At 55.3% G+C, this 24,161-nt stretch overlaps 1 protein-coding gene across 3 annotated transcripts in view; it reads left to right on the top strand.

Moving 5' to 3' along the window:
* The first annotated feature begins 6,078 nt into the window (after positions 1 to 6,078).
* Positions 6,079 to 24,161, top strand: part of GRID1 (glutamate ionotropic receptor delta type subunit 1) — a 687,268-nt gene continuing 669,185 nt past the window's right edge. For all 3 annotated transcript variants that reach the window (XM_070364586.1, XM_070364585.1, XM_070364588.1), the window contains exons 1-2: positions 6,079 to 6,216; positions 8,351 to 8,506. In XM_070364586.1, the coding sequence (XP_070220687.1) occupies positions 6,138 to 6,216; positions 8,351 to 8,506 (235 nt within the window). In that variant the 5' untranslated portion in view covers positions 6,079 to 6,137. The remainder of the gene's footprint in view (positions 6,217 to 8,350; positions 8,507 to 24,161) is intronic.

Below are 24,161 nucleotides of genomic sequence, written 5' to 3'. Positions count from 1 at the left end.
ATGAGGTTGCTCTTGAGCCCTGGAAGCCAGAACCCCCTCTGAAGAACACCCTGGATCCAGGCTGTGGAACTCATACCTGGAGGATCAATGCTTTAGCAGGAGGCTGGGACACAGGCTGCCCTGGGAGGGCTGGGACTGAGATGACCACTCAGGAGGCTTCCAGGGAACCAAGCCTCCCCTCCTCTTGTTACAGGGAAGAACTAACTCCATGTCGGATCTGTTTCTTTTACTTTAACCTTTGCTTCCTATTGCTTTTGTTCATTGAAAGATACTGTCCATACATAATGGCCTGCCTCAGGAATCCTGCCCCTCTGCCTGAATGTTAAGCCAAATGCCTTTGTTCAGGACTCTGTCCACCTGTGAATGGCTCCTGGAAGGAAGAAATCAGCTCATCCCTTTCCTGAGGCTAGCTGGTCCAGGAGAAACTTGCAGGATTAATAGATTTTTTTCTTTTTTTAACTGTATCTCCTAACCTCCCCCTACCCCCATTCTATAAAAGAACTTGGCAACCAGACCCCAAGAAGATGGTTATTTTGAGATGGTTATTGTGCCATCTTTCTGGTCTGCTGTCTGTCCGAATACAGTTATATTTCTTGCCTCAACACTGTCTCTTGGTTAACTGGCCTACTGTGCGGTAAGCAGAGTGAGCGTCAACTTCAGGTCACACTCTTGCTGCCCTTTGACATTTGGTGGTGCCTTTGTGCAAACTCTCACCGACTTCTGCTCTCAGAGGGACCTATGGAAAGCAGGGAACTGGCTAGACCCCAGGGGCCAAGGGAAGTGGTAGACATCAACAGGAGAGCCTTAGATGGGCTTAGGCTGGCGCTTGGTCCTGCCACCCATCCTGTCTGGAGAGCCTGGGTCCAGGGACCAAACCTATGAGGTTCCAGCTTGCTTTTGTGAGGGAGGCAGATTTTCACATAGCTAACTTTTTGGACTGTCTTGTTCTAAGCGGACTGCACATTCCAAACTGGGCCCTGTTAATTGAACATATAGTGGGAAAAAAAGAAGGGCCTCTGCCCTGCAAAAATGAGCTGCTCCTATCCAGGGTGGACACGCTGTGGGTGACTTCCTTCCTCCACGTTAGCCTGGAGGGTACGGCTAAGAAAAGACTTCCCAGTGGGGTTGCCAGGCGTGGGTAGCTGCATGTGCCATTGGCAGTGTCCTGGAAAGGGTACCTGGAAAGAGTGTGAGGGCTGGGTATGCGCAGGGGGCTGGGGCATACTAGTGGGTCCTACCCTAGAGGCTCCCGAAAGGCATGCGCAGGGAGGCCACCTCCTCTCACTCGCCCAACGCGCACTGTGGGAAAAAACCTAAGGCTAAACGAATAGAATGCCTTGAATAATCAAAAGAGCAGATGCAAAAGATGCTGGCCTCTGAAATTGAAAAGTAAAACACCCAAGAGGCCAACCAGAGTGTAAAGAAAATAAAAATACAATGATATAGAAGAAGATCAAATAAAATAAATACAAGCTGAGAAACAGTAAAAATGAGATCGAAGAGGTTGGCAAGAAAAAGTTCGGAAGACAAAGTAGAGATGGACAATTAACATACGACAGCAGACCAGAGGCAGCAACTGAGGGCAAGTATAAAATAAGTAACAAAGTGTGTGTGTGTGTGTGTGTGTGTGAAGACTAACCCGATGGGTTAATAGAGGAGAGCAGCAGTGGGATTTTTGGAGCTCGGATCCTGACTGACTGTGGACTCCTTGGAGCCTGTGGGTAGGGAAGGCCCCACCTAGAACTGAAACTGCAGTGCATTAAGCCTGGTTCCTCCTTAGATGCCAGCTGACCCCTCCTTGCGGGGAATCGACCCCAGGACTTGGGTTTCCCTGTTCCTTGTGTGCCCAAGAGAGCTGGTCTTCCGGGCCAAAGCCTGCAGAGAACCCCTGAGGCTGGGCCTTGGTCTCTCCTGCCAGTAGTAACCTTTATGCGGGTCTGGGCTGAATTATCTTAGAAATCCCCGTGAGCTCCATGCTGGTGAGGGAGGGAAGGCAGTCTTTCATGGTACAGTATCTTGTCTAACCTGGGGGCTTGCTTGAAGGAACATGCCTGGGGAGTGGGCAGCTCTGCAGGGGTTGAGCAGTGGTGGGTCTACATGGAGCAGACAGCTCCCCACGCAATGAGCCCGAGCAATAGACTCCTGTGGGCTCAGAACTCCAGCTGGTACTTCCTTAAGCCAGTTGTTGAGTACAGTGAGAAACGAGACGACAGAGCTCCACTTTCTGGAATGACAAAGCCTTAAGTAACGATGATTAGACTTCCTAGCAGGTCACCATATTCTTTTTGTCTTGCCACTTCATCTGCAGGTTTGTTGGCAAACCACTCGCTCCCAGTGATGTTCCAGTTGGGATTCCTGGGGGGCCCAGTTTACCTCTTTGCACCTTCCTTTCCAACTGTATACTGAGGCCATCATCTCCTAGAAAGACGTAGGGTGCTGAGCACAGTGCCTGCAGATGGTAAAGGCTAAATAAGGACAGTTGTGCTCAGTCGCTTCAGTCAGGTCTGACTCTTTGCAACTCTATGGACTGTAACCCACCGGGCTCCTCAGTCCACAGGGATTCTTCAGGCAAGAATACTGGAGTAGGTTGTCATGCCCTTCTCCAGGAAATACGTATAGTTAGAATTAGTAAAACTGAAGATCTCTTTAGAAAAAGCAATTACCTGCGTTGGCTGAACTCTGTGCAAATGAAGGATTTATTGACCCAGTTTTAATTTCTGTGAATATGTCTTTGTTTAGCGAGAAAGAAACCAAGAGGACTAGTCCTGGGTCCAGAAAAAACTGGTGCTTTGGGCAAGTTACTCCTTTTGCCAAGCCTCAGTTTTCCCCTCTGTGAAATGGGTTTGTATCATGTCCCAGAGATTTCTAATCTCTCTTCTCCAGCAAGATGATTAGAGTTGGAGTGTACTTGTTCCTCAGGTGGAGTTGCTTCCCTAGGAGCGTGACTTAGCAGAGGCAGTCTTTGCAATCCCAGAGGTTAACAGGGTTTAAAGCGACTGGACTGGCCAAGATCAATAAGTAATTAAGGTTTTGATGAACCTGATAAAGCCCCAATAAGCAAACGTCCCTGGAATTTGGTAATCCCAACTTCAGGTGGCTGAGAGCATTAAAATATTCTTGCCTAGAGGTAAACAAGCGTGTGCTGTGCTGTGCTTAACTGCTCAGTCATGTCCGACTTTGCGACCTCATAGACTGTAACCCGCCAGGCTTCTCTGTCCATGGGGGTTCTCCAGGCAAGAATACTGGAGTGGGTTGCCATGCCCTCCTCCAGGCAAGGGGCCCCAGTAACCTCTGGGCCTGCACCCCCACCCCCCTAGTTCTGGTGGAAATGGGACCTGTGCAGAGTACCCTTCCTGGCCAAAGGATATCCAGGCCATTCCAGTCTGGTACAGAAAACTGGCTTAGCTTGGGAGTATAAGAGGATGAGCATAGGAAATAAGCTTTGTGGGATGGTGAAGGAGCCCACATTATGGGAAATGGAGGGAAGGCAGTACCCAGGAGAGGCGCTTCCAGGGCAAGGCCAACCTGAGTCACAGCCCTCAGGCCCCAAACTAGAGGGGCCTCATCATCAAAATTAGAAGCTGATGAAATCTCCCCCAAATTGAGTGTGTTTATAGGTTGGAAGGGGATCTTGAGACCTGTTTCACTGTAAGCATGCTACCTCTACTTACCATAACCAATATCAAGAAAAACTTCCAACTGGGGCCTGCTTTACTAACATACTAACCAACAAGTGTATTTGGGGATCCCTGACCCCGTGGCTTTTCACCTCAGGTTTGAGCCCCAACAGGGTAAACATACCACCATCCTTCTGAGGTTGTGACAGTCTCCATAGGAACCAAACTGTCAAATAATAAAACCCATTCTTTATTTCCCTTCTCCCTCTAACTTTTCAGCCAGGGAATGAGAATGGAGGCATGGGGGTTTGTAGAGCCTGGGAGGGGTGTGTTTTACAATTCAAGCCCCGCCCCCGCCGCCCCGCCCACCCCCAGCCCAAGATGGATTTCTTGAGGAAGTACCTTGTGGGCACCCCACCCAGCTGGACAGCCCAGCGTCCTGCAGGCATGGCCATTGCTTCCCTCTTGCCCATGGTCTCCTCATCTTGGAAGTCACCCTGCCAGCCTCTGTGGTTCCTTGCTGTTTCTTCAACCCAGCTTCTTCTCTCTGGAGGCTGCCCCTGCAGCCCCACCAACCACTGTCAGGGCTGCCTCACAGTCTCCAAGCCTGCCTTGGCTTTCCCCTCTGCACAACCTCCTCCCCCTCCCGCCCCGCCCCACCTTTCTGAACTAAATGACTTCTGCCAATGACTTCTGTGGCAGGCAGCTTGGGACACCCACACACACACACACACTAAATTCTTTTTCTTTTAACTTGGCTCGCTAACCAGCATTCAATGCCTGGAAGCCTCCCTTCCTTCTCCCTTGGTAACCCCACTCAACCTTTAAAACTGTCACCTCCTCCAGGAAGCCATCCCCTGGCTTTTCCTCTCAGGCTGGGTCACAGCCCAGAATGCGCCTTTGCATACATAGCTTATTCAGGGTCCTTGCCGCATCTTATAATGATCTATTTAGGTGTCTGTCCCTCCTTTGAGCGGGGAGTTCCAGGAAGGTCTGTTGCTGAGTCTCTGAATTCCTCACGCCCTGCGCATGGCCCTGCAAGGCAGGGATCTTGGGGCTAGGCCAACGACAGGGCCAATGGGCGCTCCCGGGCCCGCAGAAGCGGCCCCGTGCTCTAGGCTCTGCCAGGCGCGCCCAGACCGAGCTTCCTCCCGAAGCCGGGTCCGTGAAGGCTCAGCTGTCTCCCTGAAATCTTGGGTGTGCCACGTGGAGCTCAGTCTGTCTGGAACTTGTTTGGGGGCGGAGGCGGGGGGGAGGGTGGCCAGCGTCAGGCTTGCCACCCCCTCCCAGGCTGGAGCCCAAGCGGCATAACGCTCTATCTGGTGGTAGCCGGAGGCATTCCGCGAGCGGTGGAGCGACCCGGCTCTGCGCTGGCCGCGAGGAGCGGGCTCTTCGCCCGGGCTCGCGCGTAAAGGCTCCGTGCAGAGTCGGAGTCTGAGTACGCCGGCCGCTTGAAAGGCTCCTCACGTCCAGGCGCCGCGGTCACGGATGCGCCGGTTTCCGGCCATGAATTGGGCTTCAGAGTCCGAGCCTCCTGCCCGACTCCCGGCTGAGCCTCGGGCCGCAGGGCGGGGGATGGGCGCCCGCCAAGGTCCGTGGGGCCAGCTAAGGTTCGAGCCCGCGGCTGCGGCAAGTCCCCTTTGGCTCCCCTTGCCTCTCGGTGGCTGGCTCAGCGCCTCGCCCGATCTATCTCTGGGCTATCCCGGCCCGGCTCCACGAGGGGCTGTCTGTCCAGGCCGTGGATCATGGCCCAAGACGCTCGGCGGCTGAGGTCAGCCGGGGCCAGGGGGCTCCAGGGATCCCCGAGGGCAGTCGGAGGCCGACCCTTCTCCATTCTCTGGTCCCTGGCGAACGGGGGGGTCATGCGGCCCAGAGCCACCAAGTCTCTGCGCGCCGCAGCCTCGGCCGGTCCCACCGTCCTGCTGGCCTCCGAGCGTCCCTCCGACTGGAGCGCGGAGCAACCGGCGCCCCCTCCGAGCCGCGAGCTGGAGAGCGCCGCGCGGCGAGGCAGAGGCTCCGCAGTCACGTGGTCCAGAGGAGGGCGGAGGGGAGGGAGGCGGGGAGGGAGAGGAGGGGGAGCGGAGTCGAGGGGAGGGGGAGGGGAGGGGGGCGTCCTCCGCAGTTCGCTCCTCGCCGGGGCTCAGACACACAGTGATCCCGGAGCCGCCGCGCCGGCCCGGCTGCCGCCGCCGCCGCCTCCGCCGCCTCCGAATCCTCCCGAGCCGCGGGGAGCGCCGCCGCCGCCGCGGGCCGCCCCCGCCGCGCCGGCCTGGGCTCGGGTTGCCAGCGCCGCCGCAGCCACCACCGGAGCCGGAGCGGGAGCCCGACCGCGCCGGGCTGGGCTGGGCTGGGCTGGGGCGGGCTCAGGGCGCAGGGGCGGGCGCGCGGGGGAAGACGCACGGGCGGGCTCGGCTTTCCCGGGGAGCGGCCCGGGACTGCACCCCGACCGGCGCCTCCCCGCTCCGCGCTGCCCTCGGCCTCGCCCCGGGCCCGGGCGGATGAGCCGCGCGCCCGGGGGACATGGAAGCGCTGACGCTGTGGCTTCTCCCCTGGATATGCCAGTGCGTGTCGGTGCGGGCCGACTCCATCATCCACATCGGTGAGCGCGGCGGGCTCGGGGCCGAGGTTGGGCGGGGGCCCTAGCGGCGCGGGGGGTGCGCGGCGTCCAAACTTGGCTGTTCCCTGGGCCGAGGGGCTCGGCGGGCGGTGCTCCCCCGAAGGGCCGCGCCGCCCCGCGGAGGAGCTGTGCACGGGCCGCGCCGCGCTCCCGCGGGCTCCTGCTACTCCCGGGGCTCCGATCCCCCCGCGGGGCCCCGCGGCCTCTGCCGACACTTAGGGCCGCGGCTGCGGGGAACCCAGGGCTGGACGCAGGTTCAGCCCCGCGTCCCCGGTGGGGCGGTCGGCGGGGTAGGGCCAGCCCTTAGGTGCAGCTCGGAGCAGCGAGGGCAGGGGGCCGGCAGGGCCCGGGGTCTCGCCAAGTTGGTAGCGCAGGATCGAAGAGGCCCGACCGGAACCGTGCGTGAATGTGGGTGGGTGGGTGTTGTCAGCGTGTGTTTCTGTGTGTGCGCCCGTGGCACCGTGTTGGTGTCACTGCGAGGGGGCGTCGGGGTGTGTGGGGCCATCGGAGCCTATGTTGATGCGTGCACGATTTATCAGCCTGTTAGAGTGGACACAGTGTCTGTCTGTTTCCCTGGTGTGTGTCTGTGTATTTCTCAGTGTGTGTGTGTGTGTGTGTGTGTGTGTGTGTGTGTGTGTGTATGGTTGTGGCGACGGCAGCCCAAAGCTGGACAGTCTCAGAGTTTCTTACGGCCCAAGTCTTGGGGGCCGGCAGATAGTCTGGGCAGTGGGAGTCAGGGAAGAAGCCTGGGCCGCGGTGTGTGTGTGCGGACTGTGTGTGCGTGCGCGCTGAGCGGGAAGAGACCGATGGAGGGAGAGAACCCGGAGAGGAGAGAAGACGAGATGGAGAGGAGGACGGGGCGCGCCGGCGGGGAGTGTGTGGGAGTTGGTAGCAGCAGGGGTGAAATCCCAGGAAGTTGGGCCGGATTGGGGCACTGGCAGCGGTTGTTTTTGGGGAGCCCGTCGGCAGTCGTCTTTCCGGAAGTTGGGGAAGACCAGCGAGCCGAGAGAGGCTGGGGGGTTGGGAGGTGTGAGAAGGCAGGGGTGATGGGACGGTGATGGGTGATCAGGGACTAGGCCTGGCCTTGGAACGCTGCAATCCCTGGCAGGCGCCGGGACAAGACCTGCTTCCCAGTTGTGGGTGGAGGTGGTGGTGGGGCTTGGGTCTTGCGGTCAGCATTGCGGCTCTGGGTGTAGCATGGAACGGGACCTCTCTCCTCCTGCCCAGCCCCCAGTTCGGGGATCACTGGGCCCAGCTCTGGGACTGTGGTGACTCTTAGGGCTTGGCAAGGGGGTTGGACTCTGACTTTTCCAGGCTGCAGGGCCAGGCTCAGGCGAGTCCGACCGATCTCGGTGTCAAGCGCGGAGAGTCCGCCAAGGCAGTGCAAAGAGCGCAAAGGCCAGCGGGAGGCTGCTCTGGAGGAGCTGTTCATGGTTCTAGAAGGCCCGTTCAAGAGCGGCTCCTTCTGGGCTCCTCAGCTTCTGGGTTAGAAGGCAAAGGGTCTAGGGACATTCTCCTATCAGGTGAGGGATGGAAAGCAGGAGGCAGAGCCCAGGGAGTCAGGTAGGACTGAGTAGTCCCTCTCTGCCTGCCAACGTTCATCAAAGGCTCCTTTAGAAAGAAGCCCCCAGCACAGGAAAACCACTGGGGACCTGTTTGCTTAGTCCCTACGGAAGGGGGTTGCGTAGGGCAGAAGGAAGTCATCTTTCCATTTTGGGATTGGGGTTGCAAGGGGACTTTCTGGCTCCTGGGATAGGACTCGTGGGACCATTTAGGCAGGGCATTTAGGTGCCCGAGGTCACACCAGCTTGGCTCAGCCCATTATGTGGGGCATGGTTGGTATATGAGGTAGCTTGGTTGTGAGACACTCGTGTGACCTGGTGGCTGCATGGACCACGTGCATATGTAACTCATGTGGACTATGTTGGTATATTTGGGGTGGTGTATTTTTGTGTCGGGGGGCGGTGGCCCACCTCTAAACTATCCTATCAGGCTCAAACCCCAGCCCAGAACTCCCACCACCGGGCAGCGTGCAGTCCTGCCAGCGCGGTGATGGGAGGGGGTGGAAAAGGAGAGCCCATCTCTAGGCCTGGTGTTGATCCCTCTTCTCCCCTAGGTGCCATCTTCGAGGAGAACGCGGCCAAGGACGACAGGGTGTTCCAGCTGGCTGTATCGGACCTAAGCCTCAACGATGACATCCTGCAGAGCGAGAAGATCACTTACTCCATCAAGGTCATCGAGGCCAACAATCCGTTCCAGGCGGTGCAGGAAGGTGAGTGGCCGGCCGCGGTACCCAGGGCTAACAGGGCCGGGCCTGCCTCGGGCGCGGTACTGGAGACCTGCTGGGTTGCCAAGGGTTGGGCCGCAAGCACGGTGCGCGCTCCCTCCCCAGCCCACCAAAGCTGTGCATCGAGGAGTGCCCTGCGCCGCGGGGCTGGAGCCGAGAGCGTGTGAACGGCGAGCCGGGCTCCTTGCGGGGCGTGTCGCGGGCGTGTGCGGCTCCTTTCCAGCTGGGTGGGCGCGTGTGTGCGCCCGGTGCTGGCCGCGCAGGCGTGTGTGGCTGGGGGCCGTCTTTGTTGTTAGAGTGTGGGTGGGCGTGTCTGCGATCAGGGTACCTGTGTTGGTGCACCTCCTCTGACCTGGATGGGCCGGTGTCTTCTTAGCTGCCGAGGAGGAGGAGCGTCTGTGCCCAAGCCAGTGCTCTCCTCTCTCCCAAGCGCATCCCGGGACGCGCAGCATCTCGCTCCCCTCAGTGCTTCGGCTCGCGTTTCTCGGGCACTCTCCTCCTCCCGGTTTGGAGCAGCCGCTCTCACTTGCGGTCCCCGCCGTGGGCGGAGGCATAGCCGCCTGGGCCGGAGGTGGGCGCTGTTTGACCAGGAAAGGAGCGGAGTTGGGCCAGGCCAGGCTGCGGGGAAATCCTAGCCGGCGCCTGGGCCACCTTGGTCCGCAGACTCTGCCCGCAGGCAGGGGCAACAAGTGCGCGACTGAGCGAGGCGAGAGGGCTGCATTTCCTTCCTCTCTCGTTCGCCCCCCTCCCACCTGGCTTGAGCCTGGCTTCGGGGACTCGGGTTTCTCTCCCATGATGCCTGCTTCCTCATGAGGGACTAAGGCTTTCTCTGCCCCGATATCTGCCTGTCTTCGGGCCCCTTTCCTCTCATCTGCCCCCATATCCATGGGTTCTCCTAGTTCCTTATAGCCATGGGTTTGGCTCTGAGGCCCTTGCCCATACTGAAGACATAGGGAACAGCTGGTGGCACAGGGTGTGGGGATTCCTCCCAGGACGAACAAGCATCACAGTGGGCGTAGGGAGGAGGTAGGCTGGCCCGAGGCTCCAGGCAAGTTTTTCGTGTCCCCATCTCCCTACCCCCAACCCCTTAGACCCAGAGACCTCTTCCTGCTTTAGGCTGTATGTTGGCTGCTAGTCTTCTCCAAGGGTAGGGTAACTCTGGAGGCTGTGTTCTGGGTTCAGAACGTTGTGATGGAAAGAGGTTTTGGGGAGTCTCCTGTTCTTGCAGAGGAGGGAGAAGGCCCAGCTCTGGGACCTGAAGGTCCAAGGATGTCTTTGGGTAGTTGTAAAACCTGCAGGTCTGAATGTGTTTTGGAGGTGGTGGTTGAGTTGGGGTGAGGCTGGTTGCCTATCACGAGAGCTGGTTTTCCCAGCCCTGGCCGGTGTCTGGTGTCCACTGAGGTACAGGAGGTGGAACCCATCCTTCTTTGCTGTCTGATCATGCTCTACCCGCAGGACCTGCCCCTGCATGTCCTGCCCTTAGACTTCTTTGCACTCTTACTGCAACTGTTGCATCTTCTTGTGGTGGGCTCTAGCCAGGGGAAGGTGGGACCTCTGGAGGCAGGAATGACCCTAACTCGGGTAAGGATCTCTGGTGACAGAGGCTTTTCCAGTTACTTGCCGTGATTTTCACAGTGCCTCATGCTCCCTTTGCACACTCCCCATGCTCTTGTCTTTGTGGACGTTCATCCTTTGTGCTCGGGAGCTGAGGACACAGCTGGGAGACGCCTGCCCCAGGGAACTCACAGCGCAATGGGGATGCTACTTACGTTTTTGTGGCAGTTTGGCTCTGCCACCTTCTCTGTCGACGTATCTCGTTTCTGTTGACTTGCCCTCTACTGTACTGAGTATTTCAGGTTCATTCATTTTGCTCCAGATGATGCCCATTGGCCGCCCTCCCCACTCCAGCAGCAAGTCCCCAAAGACTGAAGATAATGCTCTTGCCCAGGGTTACTGACTCTGACAGGTAACACGTGGGTGAACTGGGCGCTGGGCCCAGAGGGACTGGAGTGTGGGGTCTGGAAAGGTCATCTCTATCAAAAGGAAGTTGTTCTACAACTTCACCTGATTTTACCATTTGGGAATGAAATCCCGGTGTTATAAATGTGCTGATTTATTTATTTGTTTTTAAAGAGGAGCTTCAAATCTGTACTTTAATGTAAAATCTGATTTCTAACTCTTGTCAACTAACCAAACAAGTTGAGTAACGCAGTACAAGTCAGATCACACAACTCTGGGCCGTTCAGCCTTCAAGCCTTAATGCAGCTTTGTTCTGGAGACACAGGGCTCCACCAGGGGCCTTATCTGGGTCTTAGTTTCTCTGTTTTTATAACTGGAAAATGTTTCAGGCTCTGACACAGTCTCGGAAGGGTGTGAGTGAGGGTGTGTGCACATCCAGAACCAGAGAATTAGATTCTGATGCTGGACAGTTGTCCAGGTAGAGGAATACTGACAAGGTGGTGTCGGACAGACCACCCTCTGCCCAGAGGGCATGTGGTGGTTAAAATTGGCATGCTTTCTACTGATAAGCGGCAGGGGCAGAAATTCACATTGTAATCCCTGACCTTTTGAAGCTCTGGGATGCTATCAGGGATGGGAGGATTGGGCCCCTCAACAGCCTCAGGAGTGCCCGAGCAGAGTGCAGAGGCTCTTCCTCCCTGGCCTGAGGCTTGGTGGGGCAGATGCTCAGCTCACTGGGTCCTTCCTTCTGTGCTCTATGGGATGTTGTCCATCCCATGGCTGGGCCCTGGTTGATGGATATCTCTCTTGTGGACTTGGACAGTCACAGTCCCAGGACATGGGTGGTAGATACAGCTTGGATGGGAAAGGAAAAGACTTGTTGGCTGGGAGTGGCCAAGGCAGACTGGGGTTCAGTCTTCATCATGGACTGGATGAGCTCCCCATGACCACCTACCCCCCCATCCCCATGGTGGATTTGGGATTGAAATGATTGTGGTCTGATAAGAGCTTAGTCTCTGGGGCCCAAGAAACTGGCTTCAAATCTTGCTTGTCTCGTGTGCAGTGTGATATTGGGGGAGGCCTGGCCTTATTCTAAATCTGTTCACATGTCTGCTGAGAGGGGTCCTCCTGCGTTTATTGTGAGGATTAATGAGATGAGACATGTATGAATTGTCTGCAAAAGACCTGCAGTAGGTGTTCAGTAAACATGAATTCCCTGTCTGTTCCTTGACCAACTGTGAGTGCATCTAGCATCTCTTCAGGCTGTTGGTATTTTCAGCTGCATCATTGCTTAAGCTAGTGAATTCCTTGAGAGCGGACCCTAACTGACCTTTTCATTTTCAGCTTTTTGCTTAACTTTCTTTTTCCTGATTATAAAAGAGATGCCTTGCTACAATGAGCATGAATTAATTTAAAAATGTGAAAAAGGAAAAGGGCAACGCATGCTCATTATATAAAATGTGTGGAAGGTGCAGGAAAGCATCAAGAGACAGAACAAAATCGTTCAGAAGCCTACCAGTGTTCTTTCCTTCTAGTCTTTTTTCACCCACTGACTTTCGTAAGTGCTGAGAGCTCCCATTCTGTTCAGTTGTATATTTTGTTTGTTTTTTTGTTTAACATATCAGTGACTTTTTCTGAAATCATGTGAACTCTTTATAAACATTCCTCTTACTGTCTGCATATATTTTAAAATATCCAAAATGACCAATATTTTTTTAAAAATGGAAGCATTTATGTTGAGATATGCTTAAGTATTTAATTGAAGAAAATAAGGAACTCTGCTTTGACTTGTGGGTCCTAAGGTTTATACCTGCAATTTCTTCAGGTTGATTTTGTGCAGGCTTCTTACAGGCTACCTTTTGAAGCAGTTGGTCAGTTTATGTGAAAGACTGGATCATTTTTAATAAAATATGCATTTGTTGAGGATTTAGCAAGTGATAACACAGAATTGATATTTAAATCCCTAAAAGGTGGTATCTTAGATTCAGTTGGCGAAGTCCATATTAACAATAAGTGTGAAAATTTGTCTTCTAGATACTAGAGGAGACACTAATTTGTTAAATTAAAAAATTTCATATTGCTTTAAAGTGCCTGCTCAAGGAGAAGATTATATAAATGCATAAAAGAACTGGCTGAACACGAGTCTTCTCTGTTCACGGTATTATCTTTTACTGTAAGTAAAAGACTTGAGTTATTGGCTATGCTGTAGATATATCTGTCATAGAGTGGAAAGATAACAATTTAGGGAAGAGGAAGGAAAAAGGAATATATGTGAGGCAATATTCCTTTTAGTTACAATAAGCACGGAAGTGTTTTAGGAAGACAGGGTAAAAATCACCCAAGTATAGCTTGGTGCTCACAGAATACAACAAGGAAGCAATGAAGTGAAATGAAAGTAAAGCGCAGTGAGCTCTGTGGTGTCCATCTGATGGGCTTGCTCATAGTATACTGGTCATTCCTAGGTGGTCACTCTGCCCCTGGCGCTCTGTGACAGCTGCTAGGTGGTCTCCCTAACTGAACTTTTGTTGTTGTTTTTCTTTATTTATTAAAAAAATTTTTTATTGGAGGATAATTTCTTCACAATGTTGTGGTGGTCTCTGCCATACATCAATCACAGTGATATATACCCCCTTCCTCCTGAACCTCCCTCCCCACCTTTGCACCCCTCTAGGTCATCACGGAGTGCCAGGCTGGGCTCCCTGTATTTGATGCCTCTGTTGTCTTCCTTGACTTCCCTTCAGGTCCTGTTGAGGCTGTATTTCTGCAGCTCCTGCTGGCAGACCCACTGTTCTCCCTGGGAATAGTGTTATTGGTCCCTGCCTGGGAGACGCTGTCAGCGTCTCCCTGAGTTTGATGTTGGTGTCATTAAAGATGCTTGCAGGCCCACTGCCATAATTCCAATCCACTCAGCGGCATAATTTTTCTCTTGGTGCAGAAACAAATTTTACCATAACTTTGCTGGTTAAAAACAGAAATATATTATCTTACAGTTCTGCAGATCAGAAGCCTGGCATGGGTCTCACTGGGTTAATATCAAGGTGTTTGCAGCACTGATTCCTCCTGGAGACTCTAGGAGAGAATGCACTTTCTTGCCTTTTTGGCTTCCCGGGGCTGCTCGTCTTCCTCAGCCCCTGGCTGCCTTCCTTCAGCTTCAAAGCCAGCAGTGGTGGGTACGGTCCTTCTCACAAGGAGTCACTTCTGTCCTCGCATCTCCTCTCTGATTCTTCTATTTCCTTCCTCCCAGGACCCTTGTGATGGCATTGGGCCCACGGGGATAAGCCAAGCCTATCTCTCTATCTTCAAGTCAGTTGATTAACACCCTTAATTCCACTGCAACCTGGATTCTCTTTTACCATGGCTTAGATGGTGAAGAATCCACCTGCAATGCAGGACACCCGCGTTCAGTCCCTGGGTTGGGAAAGATCCCCTGGAGAAGGAAATGGCAACCCACTCCAGTATTCTTGCCTGAGAAATTCCGTGGACAGAGGAGCCTGGTGGGCTACAGTCCACGGGGTGCGCAGAGTCGGACACGACTGAGTGACTGACACGTCCACGTCTAGCATATTCAGTGTTCCCGGGGTTAGGATGTGGATGTCTTTGTGGGCCCTTTTTTTCTGCTACCACGTTGGTACACCTTGGGGGTGCCTATCGTAGACACTGCCCTTCATGACCCTTCCCTCTCTTCTGCACGGCTGGCTGCATGCCTGCATGCTGGGTGGCATCCTCTTTCTACTTGGAGCATGTGGCCATGTTTCCCTGTCTGTCATCTTCACTCTGGAGGTGGCACACTGTAAGCCTGCAGGCCTCTGTAGACCCCACTGTGCTCTCCAGTGAGACGACAACTTCCCTCCCTGCAAGCTGCTCACGTCTAAGGTTCCTAGAGGAGTCTGTTTTGTGAATAGCCAGACTGCAAGGCTGTGCCACCGTGCAGGCCCATGACCTCCATTTCTTCCAGGCCAGGCTCTTCCAACGCCCCTCCTCTCCCCACCCTCCACCCGGCTCGCCTGGAGCACATGTGGGGTCCCTGCCAAGGTCAGTCTCGCTTACTGACATCCTCAGCTTACTCCTGCCTGCGATGCTTCAGGTCAGAAGGTGCTGGCTGTGGGTGCTAATGGCTGCTCACTAAACCCCTCTCACTAGTCCCCTCTCTGGATTTCTCACAAGCCTGCGTCTGTGTAAAAGAATAACTACTATCTTCATTCAGCTGAACTGCTAGGTTCAGAGCTGTCTTTCGTCCTAGGGTTCCTCTTATATGTCTAAACACACACACACAGTCCCTTTATAGACTGTGCTCCTGCCTTACCCACAGCCTCGTATCTAATGGATTGTTGTTGTTGTTCAGTCGCTCAGTCATATCCTACTCTTTGTGACCCCATGGACTGCAGCACGCCAGGCTTTCCTGTCCTTCACCATCCTTTTTAGTATCCCTGTGGATACTATGCCATGGCCTTGCCCCTAAGTGGGGAAGATGGATTCACTCTTTGTACTGAACAGATAGGCATCCGATATCAGGCGTGTGGGTCAAAGGCTGTGGGCTCTAGTGAGACACTTCTGCTTGTGCTGCCTACAAGCTGCTACTGTTCCCATTCCTGGTTGACAGTCTTCCTGTCTAGAGCAATATGTGGGGGTCATTCCTCTAGACTTTTCTTGGAAGACAGCTAAGGATGCCCCTGAACACTCAAAGCCATATCTTGCAAAGGCAGACAGCCTCTTTCCAGATTCTTGGAGTTGCCAGGTCTAAAGGCCCCTAGCTTTGTCTCCTGTATCAGCCATCTTCTCCCTTTACTCGGCCTTTTCACTACCTGGAAAATGCTTTCGCCTAAAAACTGGAACATTGAGTCTGTACTGTTGGTTCCCATACTGTTTCTAACCCAGACCGATCCCGGATATGAATCTTTTTAGACTTGACCCAGGGAGGTGCCTGTTTGTTCCTGCCCTTTGGTTTTGTTCTGTGGTTCCCTTGGTATCAATCAGGGTAGCCTGAGTTATGCTGTGGTAACAAACAGTCTCCAAGTCTTAGTGGCTTAAGCAACACAAACTCATCTCCGTTTCACGTTATGTGTCCATCACTGGCCAGGTTGGAACTGAGCTCATCATGGTCACTCAGCTTGAATGTTGCTTGTTGCTATGCCAGAGTTAAGAGAGCCCTACGGGGTCTCTGCCTGTATGTGACACAAGTCTTTCTACTCATAACTTGTTGACCAAAACTAGTCATATGGTTCCAAGCAATTGTAAAGGATCCAGGAAGCACAGACCTACTGTGTGCCCGGAAAGAGAGAGAGCTGGAAATGGTGAGTGACACAAATATCCACTAGCCACTTCATGTCCAAACGGCCTTCCTATTTCCTTGGTGACTTGTTAAAACAACAACAATACAGAAACAAAACCCAAAAGGAATTTTAGGTTCTGGATCCTGGTTGGACCAAATCCATGGGTTCCGTCAGTTCCCCTTTGCCCACTTGCTTACTTGTTCCTCGGCCCCAGAAGGCGCCGGGCAGCCTCTGGTGTAGGGCGAAGTCGGGAAGCCCAGGACCCAGCCCTGCCCGGCTCTCAGAAGACAGCCAGTCTTTGTCTACCTGGACAGGCCCAGGTCTCAAAAGACTTGAGCTTGATGCTTCCTAAGGAATGAGGTGAAGACTGGCGTCCGGGCCCGACTGTCCTTGGCACCAGCAGCCGTGGGCTCCACAGCTGGTCGTAAGCAGGCTTGTGCTTTCTCTGGACTCAGCAGGGCTCCCCGTGGCCCCGTTTCTTCTACAGATGCCCCCTGCTTCCTCCCTGTGTCCTCCTCACACCTGCCTTCCTGGGCAGCACCACCTCTCTCTCTCGCTGCGGCAGTGGTCCAGAGTAGAGACTTGTCTCTGCCATGGGCTGGGGTATGACCACACCCTTCCCTGGGATCGGGCCTCTCTGACAGGCATGGGGCCCAGGAAGGCAGCTGGGTCCATGTCCAGTATCCAGTCAGTTGGGACCTCTTAAGACTTTCCCTCTCGCCTATTAACAGCCAGTTTCCTGGCCAATAGCTACAGGTTGGGGAGAGAAGACCCAGGGTTCTCCATTCTAGGCCTGAAGCATAGGCAGGGTGGCTGGGAAGGTGGCTAGAAGGCCCTTTTCTTTCTGTTCCGGGGCCCAATCTGGGCAGAGCAGGCTTCCAGTGGGTGAAGCCAGGGGCTGCTGGCTGGGACCCAGGACTGTCCTCATCCCCAGCTGCACCTCCTCCTCCAGCCAGATCTGGCTATGTGGCTCTGGCTGGCCCTGTCTCCTAGTCTGCTTCCCTTACATTAATTCCTCGCCAGATCCAGCAGAGGCAGCCAGACATGGCTGCTCTGTCTCTGCCTGCCTTGTGCCTGTTCCCAGCCACAGCTCAGCCAGGCCCTCCCACACCCCTGCATGAGAACAGACAGGGTGCCCACAAGCTGGGCTGGGGGCAGGAGTCTGGTTGATCTCATGCACAGACTGGGGTTCCTGTCCCTGCTCTGCCGCCTGACTCTGGGTGGGTTAGCTGAGCTTCCTTGACTGAAAGATGGGAATGAGGCAGAGAACACCGTGATGGTCAGCTGAGGAAGTGAGCTACAATGCCCACCCAGGACTGAGTGCCCAGGTTGGGGTGGTTGCTATACTACCAGCCCAAGTGGTTCCAAGGGGCTCTTGGTCTCCTTCTACTTTCTGACCTGGGCTGGGCAGGCTTTCCCAACCCTTGCCCCATTTGGGGCGGCCTGGAGTTGATCCTGGCCTTGCTGGGTATCCCAGGAGAGCAGGGAAACAAGTTAGATTGATGATTTGGTTTATGTGGTGGCTGCCTGGAGCCCCCGGTGTGGGCTGGGGCCTGGGAGCCTGTAGACCCTCACTGCACAAAGTTGCAATCTTGCCACAGCCTTGCTATTTTGAGTGCACAGGGTGGCCCGAAGCCAGCCAGCCTGACCCAGCCCTGAGCGGCTGGCCATAGTGCCCATAACTTGCTCACTAAGGTGTAAAGTGGTCAGGCAGGTCTGGGTTCAAATCCCAGCTCTGTGACCAATTAGCTGTGTGGTCTTGAAAGGTCACTCGTCCTCTTCAAGCCTTAGTTTTAATATCTGTGAAGTGGGGTTACCTTACTGTTGTGGTGAAGAGTCTAGAGAGGTGACTTACACCTGGTAGATGGAGGCTGTGGGCAAGCGCAGTCCCCTGGGGCCCAGCAGGGTCACACTGAGGGTGTGGGTGGGGACCCACAGTATGCTAGGTAGGCATTGGTTCTCTCTGTAGGCACTGGTTCTCTCTGTAGGCACTGGTTTTCTCTGTTTGCTCTGTTCTCCTGCTCTCCTGCCAGGGCTCCATGACACCCTTTGGTCTTTGCACTCTGCCTGGGTGCTGCCAAATCCCAGGTCAGGGCAGAGACATGGGCCCCATTGGCTGGACATCATCCCTACTCTATCCCCTTGGCTGGAGCTCATGGCTCAGCCCAGCCATGTGCCCGCCCTGATGTGGCCTGAGGCCCTGCAGACTTAGCCCCGGCCTGGCAGGCTGTCCCCCGCTCTCTCCTTCCCATGCAGCTCTTTCTGCTCAGTGCAAAGGCAGAGGCTTTAGGTCTTGCCCTGGCTCTGCTCCTGGCCTGGGGCTGGGGGCTTTCTTCCGTCCTTTTGTCTGAGCACTCAGAGGCCCAGGGGGGAGGGAGAGGCCACTCTCTGGGTCCTGGCCTGGGCTCGGGACCAAAGCTCTGAGACCTGAGCTGGGCCCTGGGCTGGTGCTTGTCTCAGTGGTGCCCATCTCAGCAGGCCAGTGCCAGGTGCTGAGGGGTCCTGACTTGACTCGGCTTTAGGGCCCTTCCCTGTCCTGGCTGCAGACATCTGATGCTGCTCCGCTTCAGCCCTGGGTGCTGCCCAGGGTGCCTGGCTGCTGCCCAGGGTGCCTGGCTGCACTCAATCTCTCCCTCCCTCTCAGGCTCTGGTGGCCCACACAGCCCAGTGGCCTACTCCCAAGGCCTGCAGGCTGCTGGCTGAGCCCAGAGTTCTGGGGGAGCATCTCTCCCTGTCACGGAGCCCCAGACTGGGGCCTCAGCTCAGGACTGGCTCAGGGCTTAGCCTGCATCCCAGATATATGCTTCCGAGAGCTGTGGCATGACCCTGCGTGACCCAAGTGCAGAACTGGGCTGCGCCAGGCACCTACGGCCAGTGTTCCTCCAGAGACTGGGGTGGCCATGCCTCTGGGAGAGGGTGGTATATTGGGCAGTGCTGAGGAGGGGGTACTGTCTAGCATGGGGGTCAGGTTCTTGGGTATTCCCTGGAATCTGAGCATATCACCCCAGGCTGCATGTGAGTTTGTGAATGTGTGTGTGTCCCAGTATTTGGGTGTGAGGTGTGTGCATGGGGGTGTGTGTGCGTACATACACATGGACACGTGGGGAGAGTGCTGCAGGTGTCCGCGCTGCCCAGGCATGTTAGGCAGAGTGAGCCACGGTGCCAGCTGCCACGTGGAGCCCCTGGAGCCCCTCCTGTGGCTGTCCTTCCGGTCTCTGCCCACATGTGGCATCCTCGGGAGCCTCGCAGTGCCCAAAGGAAGCTGGCCTGCCATGTGCTCCTATTGCCCTATGTTTGCCGAGCCTCCTGGAGGCTGTGGGCTTCAGGAAGGGAGGGGTACCTTTATTGTGTCCTGCTGTGTCCCCAGCTCTGAGACAGGGCAATTCCTGAGGCCCACTCAATAAATATAATTTCCCCCTCCCTTCCGGGGGACATCCCTGGGCCTAGATCACCCCCATGAGGTTCTGGTCACTGTGTTGCGGTTGACTTGGCCAAGGTCAGCAGGAGGCTGTGGGCAACAGCTTGGGCCCTTCTTCTTTGTTGGCATGAGGGCAAGAGCTAGCCTTCCTGCACACCCCAAGGAGTGGTCTCCTTGTGCCCCCAGCTATACAGGCAGGTGGACATCATAGGGTTCTGGTGTCTGGAGCTGAGGGAGAGCCCTGCAGAGCCAAGGCCGACCAGGGAGGGCCTGGAAGTGCTGTGGACTGAGTGGTTCCCCTGCCAATTCGTATGTTGATGCCCCAAAACGCAGTGTGATAGTAGTTGGAAGGTGAGCTTTGGGAAATTCTTAGGCTGAGATCTGATCTTGAGAGTGGTGTTTTCCTGCCCGGACTAGATATAAGAAGAGACCAGGTAGGAATTCAGTGGCATCCAGTGGTTAGGACTCCATACTCTCAATGCCAGCGACCTGGTTGGGGAACTAGAATCCCACAAGCTATGCAGTAAAACAGCCAAAAAAAAAAAAAGGCCAGAGAGTTTCCTCTCTCCCTCTCCAGTATGTGAAGACACAGTGAGAAGGCAGCTGTCTGCAAACGAGAAAGAGAGCCCTCAGATCAGCCAGAATTCAGATCAGCCAGCACCTTGATCCTACCCTTGCCAGTCTCCAGACTGTGAGAAATACATGTCTGTTGTTTATAATACACTCCATCTCTGGTGTTCAGTGTAGCAGCCCCAGCAGACTAGAGTAGGAGAGGGTGGGCTGTGGGCAAGCGCTGGCCTGGGACCCAGCCAGTGTGGTGTGAACTTACTGGGGGAGTTGGCCCTCCCAAGGCCTTGGGGCCAACGTGTGTTGAATGCGATCCCCACGTTGCCAAGGATCAGCTATTCTCTTCCCCAGGTGGCCTTTACATTGGGATACACTGAACCGAAACTCTCTACCGCCAGCCCTTTAAACATTTAAAGACAGCCACTATGTCCCTCAGCCCCTTTCAGGCTTCACATCCTGAAGCCTGAATATTTCTCACTGGATTCTCTTTTGGATATGTTCACACGGTCCCTGCCCCTCACGAGACAGCGTTCCTAACAAGAGGCTTAACTTGCTGGTCTCAGCTTTCCTGCCTGTAAAATGGGGACAGAGGCACCTCCCTTAACTGGTTGTCTTGACCAAATGAAGTAAGGACCACAGAGAATGTATCCAGCACCTGGCACCAAAGAGATGCTCCATAAACGGGAGCCAGGTATTGCCTTCATGATGCTGTCTGATCAGTGCAGAGGGAGGGATGGTCACTGCTTGTTCTGGATGCTCTGCTGAGATGAATGAAGCCCTAGCGAGTGCTGGCTCTTGGCCTCTCGTCCCGCCGTGGCTCTGGGTGAACCTCTGGTCCTCAAGCCCAGGGCTTTTGCCCAAGAAAGAGTGATGCACCAGATACCCCCTCTTGAAGCTGTGCAGTTGGCTGTTGGATTCCAGTGTGTGACTTCACACTGATTCCTTAGAGCTCCGAGCTTGTGACTCTCACTTATGCCTTGCAGAGAGTTGTCTCTCCTTCCTACCCTGAGCCAGCTCACAGGGGTGCCTGTGCTGCTTTTATCCACCTCAGACACACTCTGCAGCCTGAGCCCAGCCTGAGCCCGCTGCCCAGCTCCTCAGCCTGCTCCCAGACTTCACGCTGGCTCACTGACCAGCACCCACAGGACACAGGGTCTCATCTGCTGGGAATCACTGGCACCGACTTCACTAATGGCTGCATTCTGCACCAGACTCATCATACGCTCTGTTTCTATCCCTGCACACTCCTTATATATGAATTTTTCAGAATCCCAGCACACCAGAGTCTGCTGGGAGCCTAGACTTTAGACTTTTCCATTTATCTTCCTTTCACTGCAGAAGCCTCATGGACAGTCACCTGGGTGGTGCTGGGAGCCAGCCCAGGAACCTCCGCGAAGGAAGAATGCGATACGCTTGGCAGCTGTGGTCTGCCACAGGCTCCTGGAGATGGCCTGTTAAAAGGCAGCGGTGCCTGTCAATACCCAGTGTCTGCTGACGCCTGTGCCCAGGGCCGTGTGAGCCTCGTCTATGGCCCACCCTGGGGAGCACAAGGAATTATACAGAGAGCAGAGCGAAGCAGAGATGCTTTAAAAAAGCGAAGGATTAGTGGCTGAGTCAGCATTCCCCCTGTTCCTACATGCTGTCCCACTATGCACACGACCCCCCTTTGTCTCAGCCCTTGTCCAGTTCTCTCCATCTCACCAGCTCACAGGCCTCAGCCCCTGTGGTCACGTACTGTCTGTTCCCTGGTTCTGCCCTCCTTTCCAGGCCTCTGTCTGTGCAGCAACTAGAATTATTGGAAAAATCAATCCAGTCACCCCCCCCCCCCATTCTGCTGCAATCCTTCAATGGCTCCCTGCAGTACTAAGAATAAAAGCCAAACCCCTTGCCAGAGCCTGCAGGTCCCTAAGTACCCCAGAGAGGACTGAGCTCATGTGCTTCTCTACGGCCACTCTTCCTGACCCCCTGCCCCAGCCACATTGACTTTCTTCCCATGTCTGCAGCAGGTAAAGCATGTTCCTATCCCAGGGCCTTTACACATGCTGTTCTCTCCATCAGGAAGGCACCTCACATGACAAGCTATCAGCCTCAGCTACTCCTGAGAGCTGGCTTCCTCAGAGAGGCTACCCTTGGTTCCAGGGAAAGTCCCTTTCATTCTCTAACAAAGCATTCTTTTCCTTCTTTGCATGCTTCCTCACCTGCAGTTATTAATTAATTTATTTGTGAGGAGAGTCAAGTCTGTGAGGGCAGGAAAGTGTCTTGTTCATTGTTAGGTTCCCAGAACCAAGCCTGGTGTGCAGCTGGTTGTGAGTGCTCAGTAAGAGCCCCTAGACAGATGACAGGACAGGTGGACACACGAGACCTCAGCTCTCTGAAACCCTTCTCAAGCTTGTGGCCCTGCCTTCATGCTCAGAACCCCTGGGAGTCCCATGGCATGCGGTGCTTGGAGGCTTGTTGCCTTTATAGCAGCCCCATCCTGCCACTTGAGGCCCACTTATGCTGGCCCCTCCCTCTTGATCAGCCTCTGGATGTGAAGGTCTTTCTCCTGGTAAGAAATGCTAGGAGCCGATGGCACAGCCTCTCCCTGGCAGTGGCCACTTTCATGGGGGATTCCAAGGCCCAGCACAGGGATGCAGTTACCACGGAGGGCTTTTCCACACTTGTGGGCTGGAGCAGGAAATAATTTTGGAGGCTCCGTTTCTGGAAGGCGTTTTCCCGGGCTGAGGTGCCCTGGCAGGGGCTCAGGGCCACTGGCCTGTCCATCCCCTCTGAGATGTGCTTGTGGGGATGGGGGCGGGTAGTGAGGCACGAGAGGCTTCCCTGGGCTCCGGGTACTGACCCTTTGGGGCTGTGTGGGCCGACTGCCCCTGGGTGTTAGATGGGAGTCAGGACTGGGGTTTCCATTCCTGTCTCCCACCTGGGAATCCTCTGGTGGGCCCGGGAGCCCCCCGACGTGCGCCTCAGTTTCCACCTGCGTGTACCGGTGATGGCATCGTCCCAGCCACTTGCCTTCCAAACTTGGGCAGCAGAAAGGGCTGGGAGACGGAGGGGCCGCGGCAGGAGGTGCAAGCGTGCAGGGGAGGGCACTGCCGACCCCCCGCCAGCACCCCTACAGGAGCCGGTGTGCAGTGCCCATCTGTGAGAACGTAGCTACCACCCTGATGCGTTGGCCTCTGAGGAAGCAGGAGTTAGAACCCTCCCGGTGAGTGGAGGCTGAAGGGGCTCTGAAGCCCTGCAGTTGTTCACGATGGAATCCCCGTCAGGAGAAGCCAGCCTGAGCGCGGCTCAGGGGACCGACTGTGTCAGGCTACTTAGCTCCTGCCAAGAAAATGCACTGCATGGAGGGGAGGGCAGGGGGTCTGTGGTGAGGATGAGCATGCAGTGCTCCAGGGGAGCCTCGGTGGCAGGGTGCTGTTAGACGGGCGCCACGCCCACTCTGCTCCAGCCTTGTCCCAGGGATGCTCTTCAGGAGGCCCTCCCTGGCTGCCCTGCCTTCATAGCCAGTTCAGTTCAGTCGCTCAGTCGTGTCCGACTCTGCGACCCCATGAATCGCAGCACACCAGGCCTCCCTGTCCATCACCAACTCCCGGAGTTCACTCAGACTCACGTCCATCGAGTCAGTGATGCCATCCAGCCATCTCATCCTCTGTCGTCCCCTTCTCCTCCTGCCCCCAATCCCTCCCAGCATCAGAGTCTTCCAATGAGTCAACTCTTCGCATGAGGTGGCCAAAGTACTGGAGTTTCAGCTTTGGCATCATTCCTTCCAAAGAACACCCAGGGCTGATCTCCTTCAGAATGGACTGGTTGGATCTCCTTGCAGTCCAAGGGACTCTCAAGAGTCTTCTCCAACACCACAGTTCAAAAGCATCAATTCTTTGGTGCTCAGCCTTCTTCACAGTCCAACTCTCACATCCATACATGACCACTGGAAAAACCATAGCCTTGACTAGACGGACCTTTGTTGGCAAAGTAATGCCTCTGCTTTTGAAAATGCTGTCTAGGTTGGTCATCACTTTTCTTTAGGCCAGGACAGGGTCTATCTCCTGGCTGCCACGCTGTCCTTCACATCTCCCCTTGTGTCTCAGGGGTCCCTGTGAGGCCTTTAAGCTCTGCCTCTCAGGTCTCCCAGGGCACGCTGGGCCAGAGCAATGTTTGTTGAGCGGTTGTGTGACTGTACTGAAGGCATGTGCACGTGTGGGTCTGCAGACACACACAGGAGAGCATGCCTGTGTGTCCTGGCGAGCTCACAGACACACCCCTGTAGACAGATAGCCCTCCCTGGGGGAGCCTGTTGGGTGGCCTGCCCAGGGTGTGCTTTGAGGACCCTGCTGGGGCTGTGACCAGGTGGCTGAGCCACGGTGCCCTGGGGTGTATGGAGTGTCCCTGCTTCTCATGCCCTAGGGGAATCTTGTTGCCTCCGTGTGTG

This window comes from Bos mutus, chromosome 28, assembly GCF_027580195.1.
Source record: "Bos mutus isolate GX-2022 chromosome 28, NWIPB_WYAK_1.1, whole genome shotgun sequence".
NCBI lineage: Eukaryota > Metazoa > Chordata > Mammalia > Artiodactyla > Bovidae > Bos > Bos mutus.
The sequence above is the reverse complement of the archived record's forward strand: the minus strand, read 5'-3'. Positions and strand labels throughout refer to the sequence as shown.